Source organism: Haemorhous mexicanus, chromosome 3 (genome assembly GCF_027477595.1).
Source record: "Haemorhous mexicanus isolate bHaeMex1 chromosome 3, bHaeMex1.pri, whole genome shotgun sequence".
In the NCBI taxonomy this organism is placed as follows: Eukaryota; Metazoa; Chordata; class Aves; order Passeriformes; family Fringillidae; genus Haemorhous; species Haemorhous mexicanus.
The window spans coordinates 58770869-58790819 of NC_082343.1; the positions used below are offsets into that span (position 1 = coordinate 58770869).

Sequence of the window (19951 nt, forward strand, 5' to 3'; positions counted from 1 at the left end):
ATAAATTCCCCCTTTTCTAAACATCAGCATCCAAATTCTAAAATTGCCCAACAAAACTGCTACATATTTTGTGAATCAGCACCAATCGCCAATGCTTATTTAGTTTAAAAAAAAAAAATACATCTTAGTTAATTTAAAGTTCATTCGCAATGTGGTTTTCAAATCTGTCAAAACACGCACAAGGAGGTCTAGTGGCAGCCAGGAACTATGGGAAATTCAACTTGAAAGTTAAATCTGAACCACAAGGTCAAAGAAACAAAGTCATAACCGGTTCTCAAGCTCTAATACACCCACGCACCAGTCACAGAAACTTCGGAGTCTCCCTGCTCTGAGCACCCAAACTCTGAAGAGCCTAAAGAAGGGGATCACGGTAGAACGCGGCATTATTTCTCCCCTCACAAACTCCCAAAAGCCACGCTATGTAAACACACAGATGCACATAACCTCCCTTTCAGTCCCAAAATCCCCTAAAAACGCGCCTATTCCAGAGGGATAAATGGGTTCATTCATAATCTATTTTTAAACACCAGACATGTTTTAAAAGAATTTCTTTCAATTCTTCAACGTCTTTATTTTAAATCACACATACCCTGAGCTCCTTCGCTCCCCACGGGCTGGGAGTTCGGGAGTCCCTCCCCCTTAGCCCCCTATGCGGTACGACAGCGGGCCGCACCAAAGGCATGGCTCCAGCCCCCGCGGCCGACACCGCCGCCCCTTCCCCGAGGTAGCGGGCGGGGGGCGGCGGCTCAGGTGAGCCTGAGCCCCGGGGTGCGGGACGGGGCGGGAAAGGGGGCACAGCGCGCCTGGCGCCCAGCCGAAGGCACTGCCGAGCCGCGCCCCGACGCGCCTCCCACCTGCTCCCTCGGGAGGGGAGAGGATGGAGTGGGGGGGCTGCGGAGAGCCGCGGGAGCCGCGGCAATCCGGCCGCAGGACCGCAGTCAGGAGGCTCCTTGGCGCAGACCTCGCCGCGGGTGGGTGCGGCTCCTCTCGCCCCGGCCGCACACAAAAGCGGCGGCGCCCCCGCAGCCGCCCTCGCCCCCCGCCCCGCCGCTGCTGCCGCCGGCGGGAGTTTTATGACTGCGGCGCCGGCCGTGGCGCAGTCCCGGCCCCGCCGCGCCCCGGCTCCGCGCCCGGCCCGGGGGGTGCCCAGCGCTGCGGCAGGTGGCCGCAGCCGCGGCGGGAAAGTTTCCCCGGCCCGGGGCTGCGGCGGGAGCCGCCGCCTCGCGTCCCTCCCGCCACCTCCCCGCCGCCCCTGCCTTACCTTGGCGGGCTCCGCTGGTGGCTGGGGCTCCGCCGCGTCTTCTGCCGGCAGCGGCTCCGGGGGAGTGCTGGGGGGCTCGGCGGCGGCCCCGGCCCCGTCCTGAGGGGCGGCCGGCTCGGCGGAGCTGCCGGCGCCCATGGCGCTGCCCCGCGGCCGTGCGGAGCCGCGGGCAGGGGCTGGCGGTGGGCGGCGGCACAGCCGGGAATGAAGGAGCCCGGCTCTCCGCAAACTCCTTTAGGGCGCGAGAGGGGGGGAAATTTAAAAAAAAAAAAAAATAAAAGGGGGAAAGGGAAAGAAAAAAAAAAAACGCGAGGGAGAGCAGCGAGGAAAATCACCTCCTCCCCTGGTCCCCCCGCCCGCCTGCCTCTTGCTCCATCACATGAGCAGATCCCCGGACACGCCTTGCAGCATCAAACCGGGCTGATAAGGAGCGGCCAAGGGGGGCAGCGCCCTGCCCGCCGCCGCTGCCGCCTCTCCCCGCCCCTCCCGGGCACCGCCGGGGCGGGGGCGCCGCCAGGCCCCCGGCCCTCCGCGGCGGCACCGCGGCGCTGACTCAGCGCTTCGGGCCCCTCGCCGCTCTCCTGGGGCCGGGACGAGCGCCCACCCGCCGGCACCCTCAAGGGCTCCGGCCCAGGGACCGCGCCCCCCGCCCGGTCACGCTGCCCCTCGCCCCCCACGGGGCTCCTGCCGCCTCCTGCCCCGGGCGCTCGGCTCCGCGGCCACCAGCCCTCAGCGCCGGCTCCGGACCTCAGCCGTGCTGGGCCTGCCTGAGGGAAGGACGTCCAGCTGATGCAGAAATGTAAGGTCCCATGACTTAGGCAACTTTGAAGAAACAAAAAATTCAAGCCGCCTTTTTGTTTTTTGGACTTTTTGTTTGTGGGTGGGGTTTTTTTGTTTTTTGGTTTTTTTTATTGTCATGCAGGATAGATTCCCACTTATTAATTCATGCCAGATCCTGGCATAAGCAAGCAAAGCCAAGAAGAGAGTAGCTTCTCTCCTAGCCCAGAATACACAAAGCATCTTTCCCATGACACAAAAGCAGGACCAGCATGTATGTAGGCACGCTCTTACCTGGTACTTTCAAAAGTATCAGCAATGAAATAGTGCACAAATTAAATTAAACTAACCACAACGTGCCAAATGGGTAGCAAATGGATCTGTTAACTGTTCTTCACCATAACTATAAATTTTTTTTCTAAACATATGCATGAACCAGTTCTATACAGAGTTAATGGTTAAAATCAGGAATGGTCTGAAGAATTCATAGTACAGACACGATTTCTTTTGGAACATTTAAACCTCGCCCACCAAAGCACTGTTTCATTCAGAAAAAAAAAACATTCCGAAAAAATTCCATTCTACAAAGGGCCTAATCTTCAAATGCTGGTCTGTTTTCTCCCTAAAAAAGTCAACACACGTCAAGTCAATGACTGAAAAAGCATTTTCATCATCTCCGTTAGCTAACGCAAGAACCTACTGGAATTGTTTGTGTTCAGCAGACCCAAACTGGTGTTGTGGATCACAGACTTGGGATAAATATCTCCCCCTTTCTGCTTAGTCTTCCTCATTTTCAGAAGGCAAAGGAGATACAGGCCTGAGCTTTAAGCAGTGCCTGAGTCCCTGTTGTAGAACTTAGCCATAGCTACCCAGTACTTCTGGATCACCCACCAGCCAGCACTCACAACAGGGAGCAGGGAGCCTGTTCCCAGCCTTTCCTGCCTGTCATCCTTTCTCCACTGTGTCTCCATTCCCCACCAAATCTGCCTTTCTCCCTGCCTTCAGCTGCTCCTTTGCAGGTGCAGCTGAGAATGGAGGCCAGCTGAACTGCTGCAGGACATTTCTCTTGAACTCATTCACCACAAAATGCTTTCTCTGCAAGCAGCTAGAGCGCTGCCTCCTTCCTCCCATGTAAACTTGCTTGTCAGTCTTTTTGCTTGTGCCTGGTAGCACCGACTCTGTGCCCAGCAGTCTCAGAGCAAAGATGCTGCAAGCATGCAGCTGAGAGAGACACCCCGCAATGCCCATTCAATGGCGATTTTCTGAACACAAATTACTTTTGGCTGAAAGTCTTTGGTTGCATCTATTCAGTGAAATAAAATGTGCTGGGGATGGCTTTCTGGTGATAAGTTGAGCAGCACAGGATGGCTTGTGTGTACACCCGTAACTTCTCCCCACTTTGAACCACCACATTTCTGCAGACTTGTGATGCAGACAGCCATGAGTTGTTGTCTATCCCTGTATAATCCCTGATATGGGCACAACTTCTGTCTCCTTTCCTCTTGCATTTGCTTTTGTTTTCTTTCCTGGAGTACATCTAGCATAGGAACTTTTAAGAGGGATATCCGACATCTCCAGTCTTGTCCAGAGGGTGGTCATTTTCCAATTTGCCATTCTTGATGGTCTGCACGCTGCCCAAACAGAAGGAATCATGATGAATGACAGGTCTGACTCTGGCATTTGTCAGGCTGTATTTCCCTGTCTTCTGCCTGTGTGCTGGGGCGGTTATTGCCCAGACCTTTACCCTGAACCCTGCAACTGCCTCCTGCTGTATGGAAGCGTTGTTCAGGCGCTATGTCTATTTCTATTGACAGATTTCCCAGAGAAGTGCAGTCACATAAGCTTCCTCTGGTACTCTTGCAAAGTCACCAAGTGTTGGTGCTGAGGCGAGAATATGCAAGCTATTAACAAAAGTATGCATGCACACTTTTTAGGATGAATCCAAGGAATCAAGAAAGATAATAATTAAAGCTCTACTGGCATGTTATCTAGAACTATTTCCAGGGAAACGTCTTTGAGGAAACTCGTACTAAGAAGTACAAGCACAGACCTTCCAAATTTCAGGACAGTCTTTCAGCATTACAGCTAGCACATGACTGTTTTAAAACTCCCCTGAAACCTGGATAACTTTGATAATGATATTTATAATTCAGAGTCTGTAGACAGGGTTTAATTTATTTACTTTTAAAATTGCTTCTTTTCCAAAAGCATTTGTGATTGATGTAACCGCTGCTGATGCTTTTGTACAGAAGTGATGAACCATATGTCTCAGACTGTGAGCCTGTGTTGATGAAGTATTTCCCTGTTGTCTTCTGCCCCATCCATGATTTTCCCCATGCACTCCTTCCAGCCTTGACTCTCCTGGTCCCTGCAAGTGGCCAAAAGTTTTGCTGCTATTGGCCGCTCTGGCTGATCCTGAGAAGCAGCAGAGTGGATGGGGAGCCAGCAGCAAGGTGGGAATGAGGGCTAGTCCCCAGCATCCATGATGGGGAACAGGGCTGCCTGCCCAACCAGCATGCCAGGGGCTCCTCCATATCCCATCCGGGCTGGCTGTTCACAGGTTTGTGTGAGACAGTGGCTGGGAGCACTAGCAGCTGCCTAGAGCCCTGTTTACATGAAGGCTCTTGCTTCCTTTATCAGTGGTGAAGCTGCATTGGGATATTTTTGGCATAAAAGCTAAGTGGAAACATATCGTGTAAGTGTTCTCAAAATGGGAAGCTCTCAAGAACATACCTTAGATCTGGATAGAGAATATAGTGCTCTGACTTCATCTCAGCTGTATTTACTGCAATCTTCAGCTTTTTCTCCCCTCTCTCTTGTCCAGTTATGACAGGAAATTCTAGGATGCTGTTAGAAATACATGGATATGCCTAAGGAGCTAATATGTATCAGACAAACAAAATTCTGATGAGTGTATAAAGAAGAAAATTATAAAAATAGCTGTGTAAAAATACTTTTTTAGCAAGCAGAATTGATAATGCCATAGTAAGAAATAAGGAAAAAGGAATAAATTTTGCTGGTAGAAGACTGTTTCTTTACTTCCCAGGAGTTCACATATCCCAGAAAAATCACAGTAACAGATAAAATGAGCAGAACTTTTACATCTAATAGGTTGACATCACAGAGGTGATCTGTATCAGAAAAAACCTATTCATGGATAAGGACACACATCTGTGCATCGCACATAACAAAACTAAATTGGCTCCTCACACTGTGCAATTTAAAAATAATGTTAGTAGCAGAAATTGACTTCAGTCTTGAATTTGATGGCTATGTCAGTAAAGGCCATGTATTTGTGTAGCAAGTATGTCATTCAGTGAGTAGTTGCACATTTCTGTAGCACCCAGAGACCCTTGTTGGACAACCCAGAGCTGTTTCAGGAGAGAGAGACCCAGCCTGTAGTTTTCTCTAGTACCAATCTGTCTCTACTACCTCTCTGCTACTGTCTCTCTGCTACTACCCAGCCTGTGATTTCTGATTTCTCTGTAGTTTCCCTGTGCTTTCTCTCCTCACCAGTTCTTCACTTGACCTGCTCTTCCCAGGAGGTGTTGGGCAGATATGTTAAGCTTCAGGAGCCTAACTGTTGTCATCTGCCCACAGACAGTTCTTCACAGGGGCATCGGACAAGGCAAGAGACTGCAAAAGTCCATCCCATTGGGAGTTTGGCTGAAGAGATTCACAGCATGTCCTAGGCACAGCCCAAATGGTCCCCTCTCAAATCTGTAAGAGCTCTGGTTATTGGACAGGCTCTGATTTGTCTGTATAATTATATTCGTGTTTCCAGGAGGCAATGTTTGGGTGTTGAAGCTTGAAGGTGACAGTGGATTAAATTTTTTTCTTAAATGGGGAAAAAACGTAAAATTTGGCTTTGTAAAGAAGGGGAAAAAATGTATTCTCTATAAGTACTCTCTTCATAAGAAAAGAAGGAATAAGCTCAAAAGACTGTATTTCATCATACCCCTGTAATGCCAAGTGGTCCACTTTCCAGCTAAGGAGGGGAAGGATACAGTGAGACTGTAGTTTAGTTTCTTGTTATCAGTATAATAGTCATGCAGTGCCATAGGAGAATAAATGATGTGGTGTGCAGGTGCAAGGGGACACCAGCCTACAGGCAAGCTTAATCACAGTGTCAAAGATGGAAGAATGTGACCTCCACTGCAGTGTTTTATCTGCTGCACGGATAAATGCATCTCACCCAAGAAGCCTTTCAGGCAGAGCTCAGAGGAAATTCCTCATCAAGGGAGGAATGCCCAGAGGAGAGAGATAAAGAGGCATAGAAGGTCCCCCTAATGCCATTATCCTATTGTCCCAGCAGCAGGTGAGTGAGGCTCTTTTGTCTTCAGGAGGAGACCCCTGTGGCTTGGGACTGAGCCCAGTGACTGTTTAGAAATGCCTTGGCACTACTGATGTTATCAAGAATGGCACAGTTCAGAGCCAGCAGGTGCTAAAACACCACCCTGAAAATTAAATTGGAATCTGGAGTGGACTTAGAGAGTAGATTAGGTTGGGGGGATCCTCCAGAGGTCATCCAGTCCAATCTCTTGCTCTAAACAAGGTGAGCTTCAGGCTTAGATGAGGTTGTTTGGTTGTTTAGGGCTTTGTTCAAGTGAGTTCTTGTTCCTGCTCCCCTACCACCCAATGCCTGCCTCACATGTGCACATCAGTAGGTAAAGGAAACACCTTCTCTCTGTCACCAGCAGCAATATGCTTCCAGTCACTGCTGCTGAGGGGTCCCCATCCCTCACAAGCTTGGCTGTCACCCTGAGATGCCCACCCTTTGCCAGCAGTTTCTGCCAAGCCTCTGTATCCCCATCTGCTCTCCCAAAGTCTTGGTGACACAAGCAGGCTGTATCTCCCTACGGGGAGACCCCCACGGCCACCCCAAAAGGCACCCAGCTCTGCCCGCCTGGACAGACACATCCCCCTCAGGAGCCCTGTCCTATAACTGGGAACCAGGCTGTGAAGCTGCTCTGTGCACTCTCCAGACTGCCTGCCCATCTGGCAGTTCCTCGTCATGTTTCGTGGCTCCTGGCTGAGCCATTTGCAGGCTGAAACTGCATAAGCCATTAAATCCTTCCTCCCTCCTTCTACCCTGAGCAGGGTCAATGCACCTGGGAGACCTTTATAGCTGCAGATAGGAAATGGCAAAATGTTTAAGAAACACGGACCACCGAATTGTGTCTTAGTACTGTCACATTCTTCCTCTGGCCTGAGCAAGGACTGTCCTGCTCTGCTAGTACCCCCCCAGAATAATTTCCCTAGACTCTTACCTCTTGATTTGTCTGTTTGCAGCTTACCTCTGGATCTCCACCAAGTGTGACTGACTTATCTTTGGCTTTCCCATCTAAACCTATCATATTTATAAGTTATCTTTCCGTACTGGCAATGGTCGTGACTACCCACCTCCTTCATTTGCTTTTGAGATTTTCAAACAGGAGCATCTGTGTGATGCCCTATGCTGCTCCTAATGCCTGGAGGCAACATCCTTCAGAATCTTCATTAAATCATGCCTTTGACATGTCATCTACAGATAGGTAGCAGTGTGGCTGACATATGACTACTGATTACTCAGCAACATTATTTTCTTATTTCCTTGTATCCCTTCACGGGCCCATCCCTATCTATTGCAGACACAATATTGTTTCACCTCTGAGAGTCAGCCCTTTTCCCTTCACCCCTCACCTGCATGGTGTCTCTCAGCCTAGGCTGGCAGGGGGTGTCCAGGCACAGAACAGTCCAGTGTCCCTGTTGGCAGAAGGGTTTCACTGGTGAAGCCCCCAGGTCCAGGGGTGCAGAGCCATTGGGTGGGCAGTGCCTCCTCCCTTTCCTGGACTGGTGCACATGGCCACTGAATTGAAGGAAGCCACAAGATGTGCTGTTTACTCTACTTTGTAGTGGGATTGTAAATTTTCAGATGCAAGGAAAGTGCTTTTGTTCTGGCCAGGATAATGCCAAATGTAAGGGGGGTCTGGTGTGGCTCAAAAAGCCTGTTTCTGAACTAATACTAATAATAAATACCCCTTGGTCATTCATAATTTATAATTTTTGTTGTGAGCAATCCATAGAAATTCTAGTCTGATCATGTGACTGACAAAGTACAAAGCAGTGCCTCAGTTTTTAATCAGAGGATTTTAACTTTCTGCCTACGTGATCAAAAATAAGCTCACTCCCAGAAAAAAAACCAGAAGAAAGATAGCCAGAAAGATAACCATCAACATTCAGACTTCTAAATAATGCCCAAATTGGGACTTGAGCTCAAAGCATTTTAAGCCCCTTTGTTGTCAAGGCACATAGGAAATCCTACAGATGCAGAAAGGTTGCAAGAAGTAGAGCAAACATAGGTAATTTCTATAATCCCGGTTTTGTCTTAGTTTGTAGAAGAAGGCACTAGCACACCTGACAGGCAAAAGCCTTCAGCAGCAGTGAGAACAAGTGAGAACCATCTTCAAATTTTGTGTGGGTCTGTGTCTTGGAAAACAAAAAGTAGAGAGCCTCTGGCATGAAGACAGGAGTCTTTCAGTAAGGTACCATGTACAGATGTAAACTTTAGATCAACTTTTCCAATTTTTACACATAAAAAGGTAACGAGCTTTTCTCTATGGGTCTTCACCTTTATGAATTTATAACAATAGTAGCACGGATTTAGCCCAGACAGTAAATGGTCTCTGCACCTCCGCTGTAAGAGGAGGGACAATGACCCGGCTGGTGTCATTTCTAGGGCTGGTCAGGCTGCCACTGCACTTGAAGTGATCCTTGATAAGATTTCAAGTGAAAGGAGGGAAAGACAAAAAGAAAGAAGACAAGGAAGCCTCCCCCACTTCAAATACTTCAGGCTGACCTGTCAGCTTCTATGTTACTACATTTGGACTTGAATTTCTTGCCAAGGTCAGAGCAGATTAGAAGCTGCTTTCGTATCTGACAGAAATACTACTCCCCGGTGAACAAGGGAGTGTAGTTCCAGCATCTTTAAGTGGAGAGGAAACTTCAGTCTTCTCCAGTCATCAGCGTGGAGTGCACAGGGGCCTCCCAATATTAACTCTGGTCAGCACCAGCGGGTCATCTTCTCTCCATAATCCCACATTCTCCCCCTCTCTGCTTGGATCTGAGCTGCAGACTCGAAAAGCATGACTGAAAATACCAGGAAAACAGTGAGATTTGAAGAATCATATGATCTTCTCATGATCACCAGTATTTGATTCTTTTTATGCTCTTTGTGGGAAATATATACTACTTTTTTCTAAATCACCCTTAAAACACAACAGCAGAATTATGTGCAGCCAGGCAAGAGTTTGATTTCAGGAGTGACCTCAGGACTCACATTTCCTCTTGCCTGAAGCTCAATTCACATTTGTAGGGAACTTGCTCAGTGGGAGACCTGTTTTTCTTAAATGTTCAACAGCTGCATGGAAGCTAGGCAGCAGGAAAAACACAGGGGCAGGCAAAGGATAATAATAATAATAATAGTGTATTACCCCCTTGTCTTTTAAAATTTTGGTTCCCTCAAATAAAATGTAAGGAAATCTGGAAGTCCTGATGTGATGAGACCAAGGCACACTGGATGAGTGGCTTGCCAGAGGTCATAAAGGAGCCTGAACAGAGAACAACATGCATCATTCAGCCATGTTTACAAAAATGTCTAGCTCCACCAGAATTAGTAACTGCATGCCAGAATGCTAAAGTTTTTTTCAGTGCAGAACTAGAGAACACAGGGCTGAGAAAACATAATGTGAAACATTGGGATTACAAAAGGGATTATAAAGTCTTAAGAGCAGACTGGCAAAAGTAAGAGGGTTTGCTGAGGAAAATATCTGGAGAAGATTTCAGTTCCAGAAAAGGAAGGAGGCTATAGTAGTCAGCAGGTGACCACAAATCACTGAAGATCAGTGTTAACCAGAGTTTTCCATTTGGCCATTTGACTTCCCATATGTCATTTTACATGTCAGACAGAGCTTGCATCCGTTTTTTTCTCTGCCTCGATGATAGTTTGCAGCAGTGAGAGGGGCTTCTCAGAATAATTCAGAAGAAATATTTCCTTGTTTACTTTCCTTATGTGGGATGCCTCACTTGGTTGGAAATCAATATTTGTGCATCTCACAACCAGGAAGGAAGGGGAAATTAAGAAAGAGAAGATAAAGAGAAAGCAAAGAGGAAAAAGAAGCAAATAAGTCAGGAGTGGCAGAAATCAAGAGACACAGGGATGATGGTTATGGACTCCAAAGACAGCAAAGGGCAGGTAGGAAGAAACAATGAAAATCAGTGAGACCCAGAGAGAGCAAGGAATGAGGGCAAAGGAAACAATTTTTTCAAAAATGTAGTGTTTGGTTGAAAACTGAATGCAAAATAGTCACAAAGGTTTTAACTTAAACTGATATCATATCAATAAACACTTTTTGGACAAAATCAGGAGTTACTATTGCCTCATCAGTGTGCCTGTAGCCCTTTGCTGGGTCGGTGGGCTGACCCCTCTCTCTTTGCCTGCCCATGTGAGGTGGTGGGGAGGCATGGAGATAATGCTGACGGAAATTAGTCCCTCTTTATCTGGCCTGGCTCTGGCTGCAAGACTAAACAAGCTGAAAATACTCCTTAAAGGTGATAGGTCTTCACAAAACACAATTAACAACTTCAAGATGCCCTTCCAGGAACCAGCAAGACAATTCAGAGCATGCCGAGTTGGTTTATCCTAAAAGGAGTCAGTCTCTAAAAAGACATAGAACCCAAAATCAGGCATGTCTGTCAGGCCATGGGGAGGAGCATCAGCTGTGTTCCTCTGGCCCCATGGGGGAATGGGTGCTGGCAAAAGCCAAGACTAGGGGGCAGAAGGGGGCTTTATCCTTCGAGTGGTTCATAAATAACTTCCATTTGATGCTGCAGAGGCAAATACTTGGGGACTAGAGATGTTTCAGAGAAATGCTTCTGCATACAAGTGCTGTGTGTTCCAGGTGTGGCAGCAGCCCTCTGAGGAAAGCCAGAGCAGGCACCAGCATGGGTGCTAGCCTGTGGCTTGTTTCTCATTGAATTAGAAATTGTAAAATCATTGCTGTGATTGTCAGAGGTGGCTTGAGTCTCATCCTGTGATGGTGGCATAAAAAAATCTTTCCAGCAAAATATGAACCTTCTTGCAAAACTTAAAACCAGTCCTTTTGTATGATTCTCCTCCTTATTTTCAGACCTGTCCTCAGATTTAAGTGGCATCATACAGAAGCCCAGTAAATCCCTTTGGCCACTCTATCCAACAACCTGCAAAGTGCTAATTATGAGCAGTTAACATGGACACCACATGATAACAAAACTCCAGTGGACTTTACTGAAGTTTAGTCTCAAAAGCAATCAGTCCTGAACTGAGTTCCTTCCCAGAAAAGCTGAGTGTGGTACTGGAGCATTCCCAGAGGACTCTCAGCTGCATTAGCAATATGGTCTGTGCCTGGCAGATGTTTCTTAGCATGAGCTCTTCACAAATGGGTGCACACATGACATGGAAGCCCATCAGTGGGGCAGTGGGTCTCCTCAAGTCTATTCCCTGTGTGGGCAGAGCTGTCCCTGTCACCTGGGAAGGTCCCCTCTCCACCGGCACCAGCGCAGGTCCAAGTTGTCCTTCTAGCTGGAGGCTAGGAATTTAATGTTTCCTTTATTCATTAGCAATCTCTTCTCAGTGCTAAAGTTACCCAGCCTATATTGAAATAAGTTATTATTAAAACTTGTAATTATTCTTTTCAGGTCTGAAGTGCCGGGCACACCAGAAAATCAGAGACAGTAAGTTGTGCTTTGCATGGAATTTTTATTTTTGTGCATCTTTTCAGTACCAAGCTGGGCTCCCACACCGTGCTTCAGGGGCTGAGCCCTGCATTTAAATGATACCTGTGAGCCTCAGACTGGCTGAGTGCCACCCATGGAGCTATAGACAGGGATCAACCAGTGTGACAAAAATTACAGGTTAAAGCCAACCCCTCTGTCAGCTTGTGAAGTCAGGAGTGATGAGAGCAGAGGCAGTGTCTGATTGGATCAGACTAAAGTCTCTTCACGTCCACAGTGTGACATCAATGCTGTTCAATACCAAATTACTACAGGGGAAAAGGTCTCTTAAAGAATGGTTATGAAATCGCTTTCTATTTCATATGCTTTGGTTTTGCTAAGCTCTGTTGTGTAGTGGCTGACAGAATCACTAGGTTGCTTTTATTTTTTTATCTCTCTTACTGTGTATTTTAAATCTGATTTCCAGAAACAAAAAATATATTTGGAAACTACCCCAGACTGAGTTTTTTGTAGTATCTGGAAATGAACCTGGCATTGGAAGAAGTGATAATACTTTCTAAGGTTTTAACCATCCTCCATCTAACACTATGTTAAATGTTTTTTTCATTTTAATCTCTATTTCAGTGACCGCTACATCTGATTAAACTACTTTGAACATTACTTTAATTTCAAGTCCATTGATCATTACCCCAAAGTATTACCTGCCATACCCCAAAAGTAATGTGAGACAGGGGTATAAGCAATGTTTTTTTTCTGCCTGAATATCCACACTGCAGTATCAAACAGATATTCAGATTACTCCTCTGTCCCAAGGGGTTTTTCCCATGATTATCTGATGCCTTTCAATCAAACAGGGTGTGAGCATCAGTCCCAAAGGCAATGTAAAGCTGACCAGAGCCATATTTCTGCAGATTCCCCATAAGGCACAGGCAAGAATTCTTTTCCCCTCTGAGGATCAGAAATGCTGCAGGAGTTAATTGACTTTATGTGGATGCTGCAGGCTTCCCAGCCACCAGCAATGAGAATATTTTTTCCAGGGATGGATGGTGGTGCAGAGGTAGAAATTCCCTGCAAGTAGGATAGTGCTGGCAAGAGGATTCCCTTCTCTCACGTTCTCATTCTTTATGACAGAAGTACACGCAGCATCAGTGGTATTTTCAGTATATAAAGTATTCTCTTATAAATGTGGTAATTCTCTTGCATTGTCCTTGTAAGCATAATTTTTTTAGTTCTGTTAATTTTTATGTGAGGGAAGCAGTACCCCTAGCTTTTGTAAGAACTGCTTTTTGACTATGAAAGAGAAGTTTGGTTATTAGATAACTTTGTAGATGTAGGGTAATACTGCATGAAAGAGCAAATGCAAACCACCAACTCAGAGATGCACACGATGGTTAACTGCATGTAGTGTTGGTTATGAGATGTTAGTTAACTATGGTGCCCTGTTGAACCATGGCCCTTCTTCAACCATGGAATCACAGGAGTGGAAAAAAATCATATAAAATCACCAACTTTGCCTCTCTGGCCCAAGGGAGGATGAACTGTAACTGAGCTATTCTTGACTGCTGCTCATCTGTCCGGTTCTCAAAGACCTCCAGAGAGGGAAACATTTCAGTTTCCTAAAATAATCCCTCCACACTCCTCAGTGGAGCCTGGAACTTGCTCAGCACCCCATCCACTTCTGTGGGAGGCCAGGGATCTGCCCCAGAGTCTGCAGAGAGCTTTAGAGAAAGGGAGCAAAAAGGTTCTCTGCTCCTGGACTGTGCTGCAAGACAGCACCACCACTCTTGTTTATAGTTTTCACTCTCCTCCTTCCCCTGATCTCTTCTGCCAGACCCCCACAAGATGATATATTGCTCCCCCTCAGCTTTCTATCATGACTGTGATGTGAACTGGATCCCTGAGACCACCTGCATAAGGAAAACACCTGCAATTCCCCTGGCCAGTGGCAAATAGGGGTCATGGACAGGAGCAGGGGAAAGGAATGATGTCCAGAGAAGGATGGCTGGAGTGGTTTCACTGCGTTTGCTGCCTGGACAAATGGTCGTGGAAGGGACTCTAACATTTCTCACTAGGTAGCCAAGAGCCACTGGTCTTAATTGGAATATTCCAGAGATACTGTTACTCTTCATCCAGTCTTCCAAAAAGACTTGTGCTTCAGGGACTCCTTCCCCATGCACGCATACAAGGATCAGTCCGAGCCTCAGCCTTGATAAAACCACTTCATATCCCTTTTACAAAGGATGCTAGTCTGTGTAATTAAACAACCCATTATTAAAAATACCTTAAATTAACTTTGATCATAGCAACTCAAAATCATTGAGGTATTTCTGAGTACCCAAATTTGCTATTTTTTCTCTTTCTATTGAACTTCGCATAGCCTTACAAAAAGCAGAACTAACTTAGACAGTTTTAGGAAAGTGAGAAATAGTGCTGCCCTCAAACTCCTCCTGTGGTGCTTTCTGGTGATGTTTTGTTCTGTAGGAGCGTTTCACAGCAGAGATCTGATCCTCAGCATTGGTGTTTACAGTGGAAGAGCTGCCAGAGCCATAAATACAGAGACTAACGAGCACAACTGTGCTCAAAATGTTTCTTTGTGAATCACACATTATTTTCTTATCCAAACTGAGGGAACATCGTGTTGCTAATGCAGTACACAAGGTCACCTCAAATTGTGAAGTAAAACTTATTTTCCCTTTGCTGGTTTTACTTTCAATGCCATCATGTTCCAGGTCTGAACATTGTTCTAAAATGTCTCTCTTGCTAGTTTTCCAGGTATCCTTGATGGGACATTTGACTATCCCTGACCAGAAAAAAATGGGTTTGAGATTATCAAAACAATAAAGATTTTAATTTTTTTTTTTAATACCACAAAATTTTCTGCTTGAAAGGAAATATTCCGAGATGCTTTATATGCATTAGGCATGTCCCTGCTCTTCTCAGTAGCAACTGCAGCATAGCTAGAGGAGTTGCACAGGTGAGTGAAGCTAATGGGTGGGTTAACATGTTTATTTTTATATCCCTTCACTCTTCAGCCACTGGGTTGCATCAGAAGGAAATCAGAGTGGATTCAGCAAATGTTTTCTCAGTTTGAACCATTTTTCCTGTACGTCTAGACTCAATAGAAGTATCCATGGCTCTGTGCTTGAGCATATGAAGCAGATGAATAATTTAGTTGTTGGTTATTGAAACCTGATGCAAGATGCAAGTAAAATGGTGAAAAACCAAACAGCTGAGTACCCTGTTTTGCACAGGACAGCCTCAGTTACACTGTCCCAGTGTAACGTTCTGTGGTATCTATCCAGGGAGGAAATACTTTGGAGCATTTCATTAGATAAAAATATGCAGCCAAAAAGAATTCCAGCAAATGGTAATGCTCTGCTACAGATACGTAATATGAATAAAAGACATTGTTCAGGAGGGTCTCTGCAGAAGCAATCTTAATCCTCTTAATTTTTCAGGCTCTTGATACCTATTCTTTCTGCTCATTATAAACTTAATAAATTTTTTTTAAGTATTTCCAGTGTTGTGGGGTAGGATCTCTGGAGACAGTAGAGACATGAGATAATGTGGGGTTACTACAGATGCTTTTAGTCTTCAGTGCAAGGATTTGATTAGTGCCTCTAAGAGCTCTGATTTTATAATGCTGTCCGTTTTTAGAGAAAAACCCTTTCATAAGTTCTGACCCAATTGTTACAGAAGCCAAAGTGGAAAATTAAACTCTGAATGCACAGAATAAATATGGTTCTGTGTAATTTTTCTTGAGTGACCATTAGTTTCCAGAGGATTTCTTACGAATTTTTCTGTCTTGTATAAACAAACATGGTAAGGGAGTGCCACATAAAATTTAATGTCAGTATGATTTAAAAAAACCCCAAAGGTTTAATTTTTTTTCTATCTCTTTTTTTTTGTTTTGTTTTGTTCTGTTTTGTTTAATTTAGTTCTATTTGTTTAGGTTTAAACAAGCTTTGTTGAGCTTGCAAATGCTTACACTGAAATAATGTTGGGGCAAGAGAGCCAGAATTGGCAGGGACTGCAAAAAGTTCAGTTACAAATAAAAATTAACCTGATGTCTGTTTACAGAATCTAGGCAAAATAAAAAAAGGATATGCAGAATATTATGAAACAACAATTAAACTATCAGATTAATTCACTTTTAATAGTCCAACAATATAAAGTTTTTTAACAGAGTCTTTAATCTGGCACCTTCTCTACTCAGGAATGTACTGCTGCAATCCAGAAACGCAGAAAAGCATTACATGTGTTAATAGTTTAACCAAATCAGGGAAGATGTTTGAAGATATCTGAAATATTAATTCCATGAGATCAATCTGGCATTCCAGGCAAAGCATGATGATCTTGTGAAGCTGGACATGTTAGGTCTTACATCTTGGTCTGAGAGAGCTACCTTTTGCACAAACTTGAATATAATCACCTGTGGTTCACAAAAAATAAACTAGAAAAGAACATCTTCTGAAAAGGTGAACAGAGGGACAACTATAGGGGCAGAAGGGGGCATGAGTGTTTCTACAGCTAGTTTCATGCAACACTTTGAGATGTATGAGGAGGATTATTGTATGATTTTGCAGATATCCTTCAGCAATGTCTTTTCATCTCATAAGAATTTGTCTGTGGGTCAGTTTACTTTTATTAGCTTGCCCAGATAAATATTACTCTTATACTATTATTCCACATACATTTGGATACTCTTGTTATACTCTTGTGTGCTGTGTAGTGGTTTTTATGTTATAGCCATGATAGTTTTAAGAGTTTAACCAAACTGTGAGTTGAAGGGCATTAGTACAATTTCATTAGACTAAGCAGGTCTTTCATCATATATGTTCTTCAGAGCTACATGATTTTTTAAATTACAATACCATTTGCAGTTGAATGTTTTTCTTCAGCTCTAGTAATTATTATGTGACCCATGTTGACAAGATAAAATATTTACTTCTGTTCCTTGCATGTTTATGGTTATAGTATTCTCATGCCTATCTTACATCTTGCACTGATTCTACTGTCAGTTTGACCTGAAACTAAGTAATTAAGCCAGTGCAAAATTGTTGTGATCCCTCCTTTGAAATGGGCTTACTTGATTTGGACAGATTTAGGTAGAGGTTGGTTAAAGCTGAAGTGAAATAAGTCACTCCCATCTGATTTCACATGGGCTTTCTAACAATATAAGTGCTCTGGTCAGTGAGTCTTGGAGTTTGATTTCCCTTTTGCTAAGATATCATTTTCATACAGGATTTCTGGCAGGTGTAAGCATGCCCACTGTGATGTGCTTGTGATGGTGGCTGTGCTCACCCAACACTCCTCTACACCTGCAAACTCTGTCCCAGGCACTGACCTACTCAGACAGTGCAGATACAGTGTCCAGATTGGGATTTACTGACGCAAGAGAAGGTGAAGGGAGATGCCACTGCCCTCAGCCTTCTCACCACGTGCTTTGCTCCTGCAGCTGATAAAGGAGCAGCCTCATCCCCAGCATTCACTTTCAGTCATATCTGGCCCTGTGAAAGCTACATCTGCCCTGCAGACGTGGGGGGTGATGGTTGTGGCAGCCAAGGGGTGTGAGGAGCTGTGAACCCACATCAACATCCCTGTGTCAGCAGAAGCATCTCACGCAGACCAGCCACGCTGCCAGATCATCATATTTGCTGGGGTACTTTCTTCATCTTAGGGAAGGGCTGCTTGTTTTACCCACAATGTCATGCATGATTTAAGAAAATGTTCAAAGCTAAAGCAGCTTTGGTAGTAAAGCTGCCATGGATTTAAAACATTCCTGTGCTGGCAAAGCACTCCAATTGGAAACGTATCAGTATATGGAGGAGTCCTGTGCATGTGCTCACACAAGTTAACACTGATCTACTTAAATTGATATAGCATGTGACTTTAGCTCGCTCAGAGCTGTGTCACGGCTGAGACATCAGAACTATAATCACTCTCCTCTTAAGAGCATCACTGGCAGCATGAACTCTTAGTGAGGAGAAGTCTGGTCTCTCCAGGCTGGATGCAGTTCATTCCCAAAGTGAGACATGCACATTTGTTAGCTTATGCTGCGATGCATTGCTGCTCCTGCTCTTTGCACGCAGCTTTTGCAGCCATCACAGTGTTCCCTGCAGCAATGCCCAGGATGAAGGTGGCCCAGCTCAGAGGAGCAGTGTCCCTCCCAGCAGCTGCAAGAACTGCCTACCACATTAAACAAATGAAATCTCACCCTTTATCATGCAAATAAGCAAGGTTAATTCCCTACCGCGGGAAAAACGTGAATTTCCAGTGTGATATCCCTTTCCCTCCTCCCTTCTCACTGCAACCAAGTGGTGGAAAGGGACAGCCCATTTGGTGCAGCATCTAAGAGGAGGGGGGGAGGCAAACACACCCTTGTTCTCCCACGGGAGCTTTCCCAAGGGCCTGCTCTGTTCCTGGCAGCATCCCAAAGACCCAGGCGCTGCAGACCAGAGTGCCTGCCTTTGATCTCTCCATCTTGACCTCAGAGCAACCCTGCTGCCACATCAGCCAATACTCCCCCCTGGAAATGAGAAAAAGAAGAAGCTTTATAAAATATTTCTTCAGCTGAATTTTTGTTCATCTAGAGTAGGGGCCATGTGGCGTGTCTGCCTCCTGGTCTCTTCGGACTCTTTTTGGCAGCAGGGCAGGTTCCTGGGCCACAGCACAGTGAGAGAGTGTCAGGAGAGCGCTGCAGAATCAGCAATATGCTTTGTAGATGACACGGGGATCCCCCAGACTGGGAAATTAAGCCTTATGACACAACCTTATTTTCACAATTGAAAGAACAATGGCATTTGATTTAAACATAAATCTGCAGTTCAATTACAAAGAGTTTCAACATGTCTGAATTCAGAAGGTGATACTTTCATAATGGAGCTGCAAGGATCACAGCTGTATGAGAATATGGCCCCAGGGAGTGCCATCATCTTCATTATTCATGTTGCCTGGCCTATTTTCTCCCCTCTTCTGGAAAGAACATGGGAGTGTATATGCACATGTGTGCGTGTGCAGGCATGTGAGAGAGAAGATGTAGGTAAGTTAATGTTTTTCAAATAAAGTAACTGGAAATTGTTGCTGATAATTAACCATGTATTTGGCTTGTCCCACCCACCATAGAGTGCAATATCCCCAAGCAGAGTTGTGGCTGCATGACCTCATGCCACAGAGGCATGAATTTCTGGCAGCTCCATGACATTCATATGTGGATGCCTTAGCTGCTGTGGAGCTGTTGCTGATGGGAAGATTACAGATTCCTTTGCTCATGGAACAGGAGGGCCACATCCACAGGTATCATGGCCATTGGGGACTTCCAGTGACAAAGCCCTGAATCCAGACACTGGCAGGAGCACACTCTGGGGCTCAGTGGGCTTGTCTGGGCAGACTCAAGGTCTGCCAGTGGGGGGAGGGTCCACACGGTACTGTGAGGATGTGCCTCCCTTTTTCCCGGGGGCTTGTTTGAGCCCTTGGCAGGGCAACAGTGCTGTCACGGAAGGGATTGGCCTCTCAGCAGTGCCATATCTGAGTGATAAAAGCTGTAAGCAGATAAGTTATTGCATCCTGAGGGGATAGTGTTATTAAATCTATTTAGCATCTTGTTCACAGCTTTGAAAGGTTTCACAGATAGGAGCTATGCTGAAACAGTTTCTAACCTCTATGCTCTGGAAGCCAAGGTGTTGTCCTGATTCAAAGATCTCTTTTTTTTTTTTCCTCATTCTGCATTCATCATGGGGACTAAATTAGCAGAGATAAATAGGTGGCAAACACTCCTCTCCTCCCCCCACCACACCACAGCTGTGGTTGTGTTTCTGCTGGGTGCCAGCAGCTCATCCCTACTGACAGCTCCAATTTCTTGCTCTTGACTAAACCATTCGCACATGAAATGGTGGCACTTAATGGTTCTCTGCACAACCTGCTTGGCTTTGACATGAAACTGCTTTTTAATGCATGTAGTGGAGATGTCTAACATTTCTACATGAAAGTATTGCACTTTTATAGCATTTCAAAATGACACATACTTTTATATTAAAAAAAATAAAATCCACAAAGCTGTAGTTCTGAGAGGAAAACAATTTCAAGCCATTATCATGCTTGTCAGTGGCAGTTTTTTATCTGTAGGGGCAGTGGGCACACACAGGTTCTGGTGGGGTGTCAGTG

At 45.4% G+C, this 19951-nt stretch overlaps 1 protein-coding gene across 1 annotated transcript in view; it reads right to left on the reverse strand.

Annotated features, from left to right (window-relative positions):
* The window catches only part of AKAP12 (A-kinase anchoring protein 12), a 30413-nt gene extending 28999 nt beyond the window's left edge, over positions 1–1414 (reverse strand). The window contains exon 1 of the mRNA XM_059841974.1: positions 1262–1414. Within this exon, the coding sequence (XP_059697957.1) occupies positions 1262–1399 (138 nt within the window). The 5' untranslated portion in view covers positions 1400–1414. The remainder of the gene's footprint in view (positions 1–1261) is intronic.
* Between the last annotated feature and the right edge of the window lie 18537 nt (positions 1415–19951).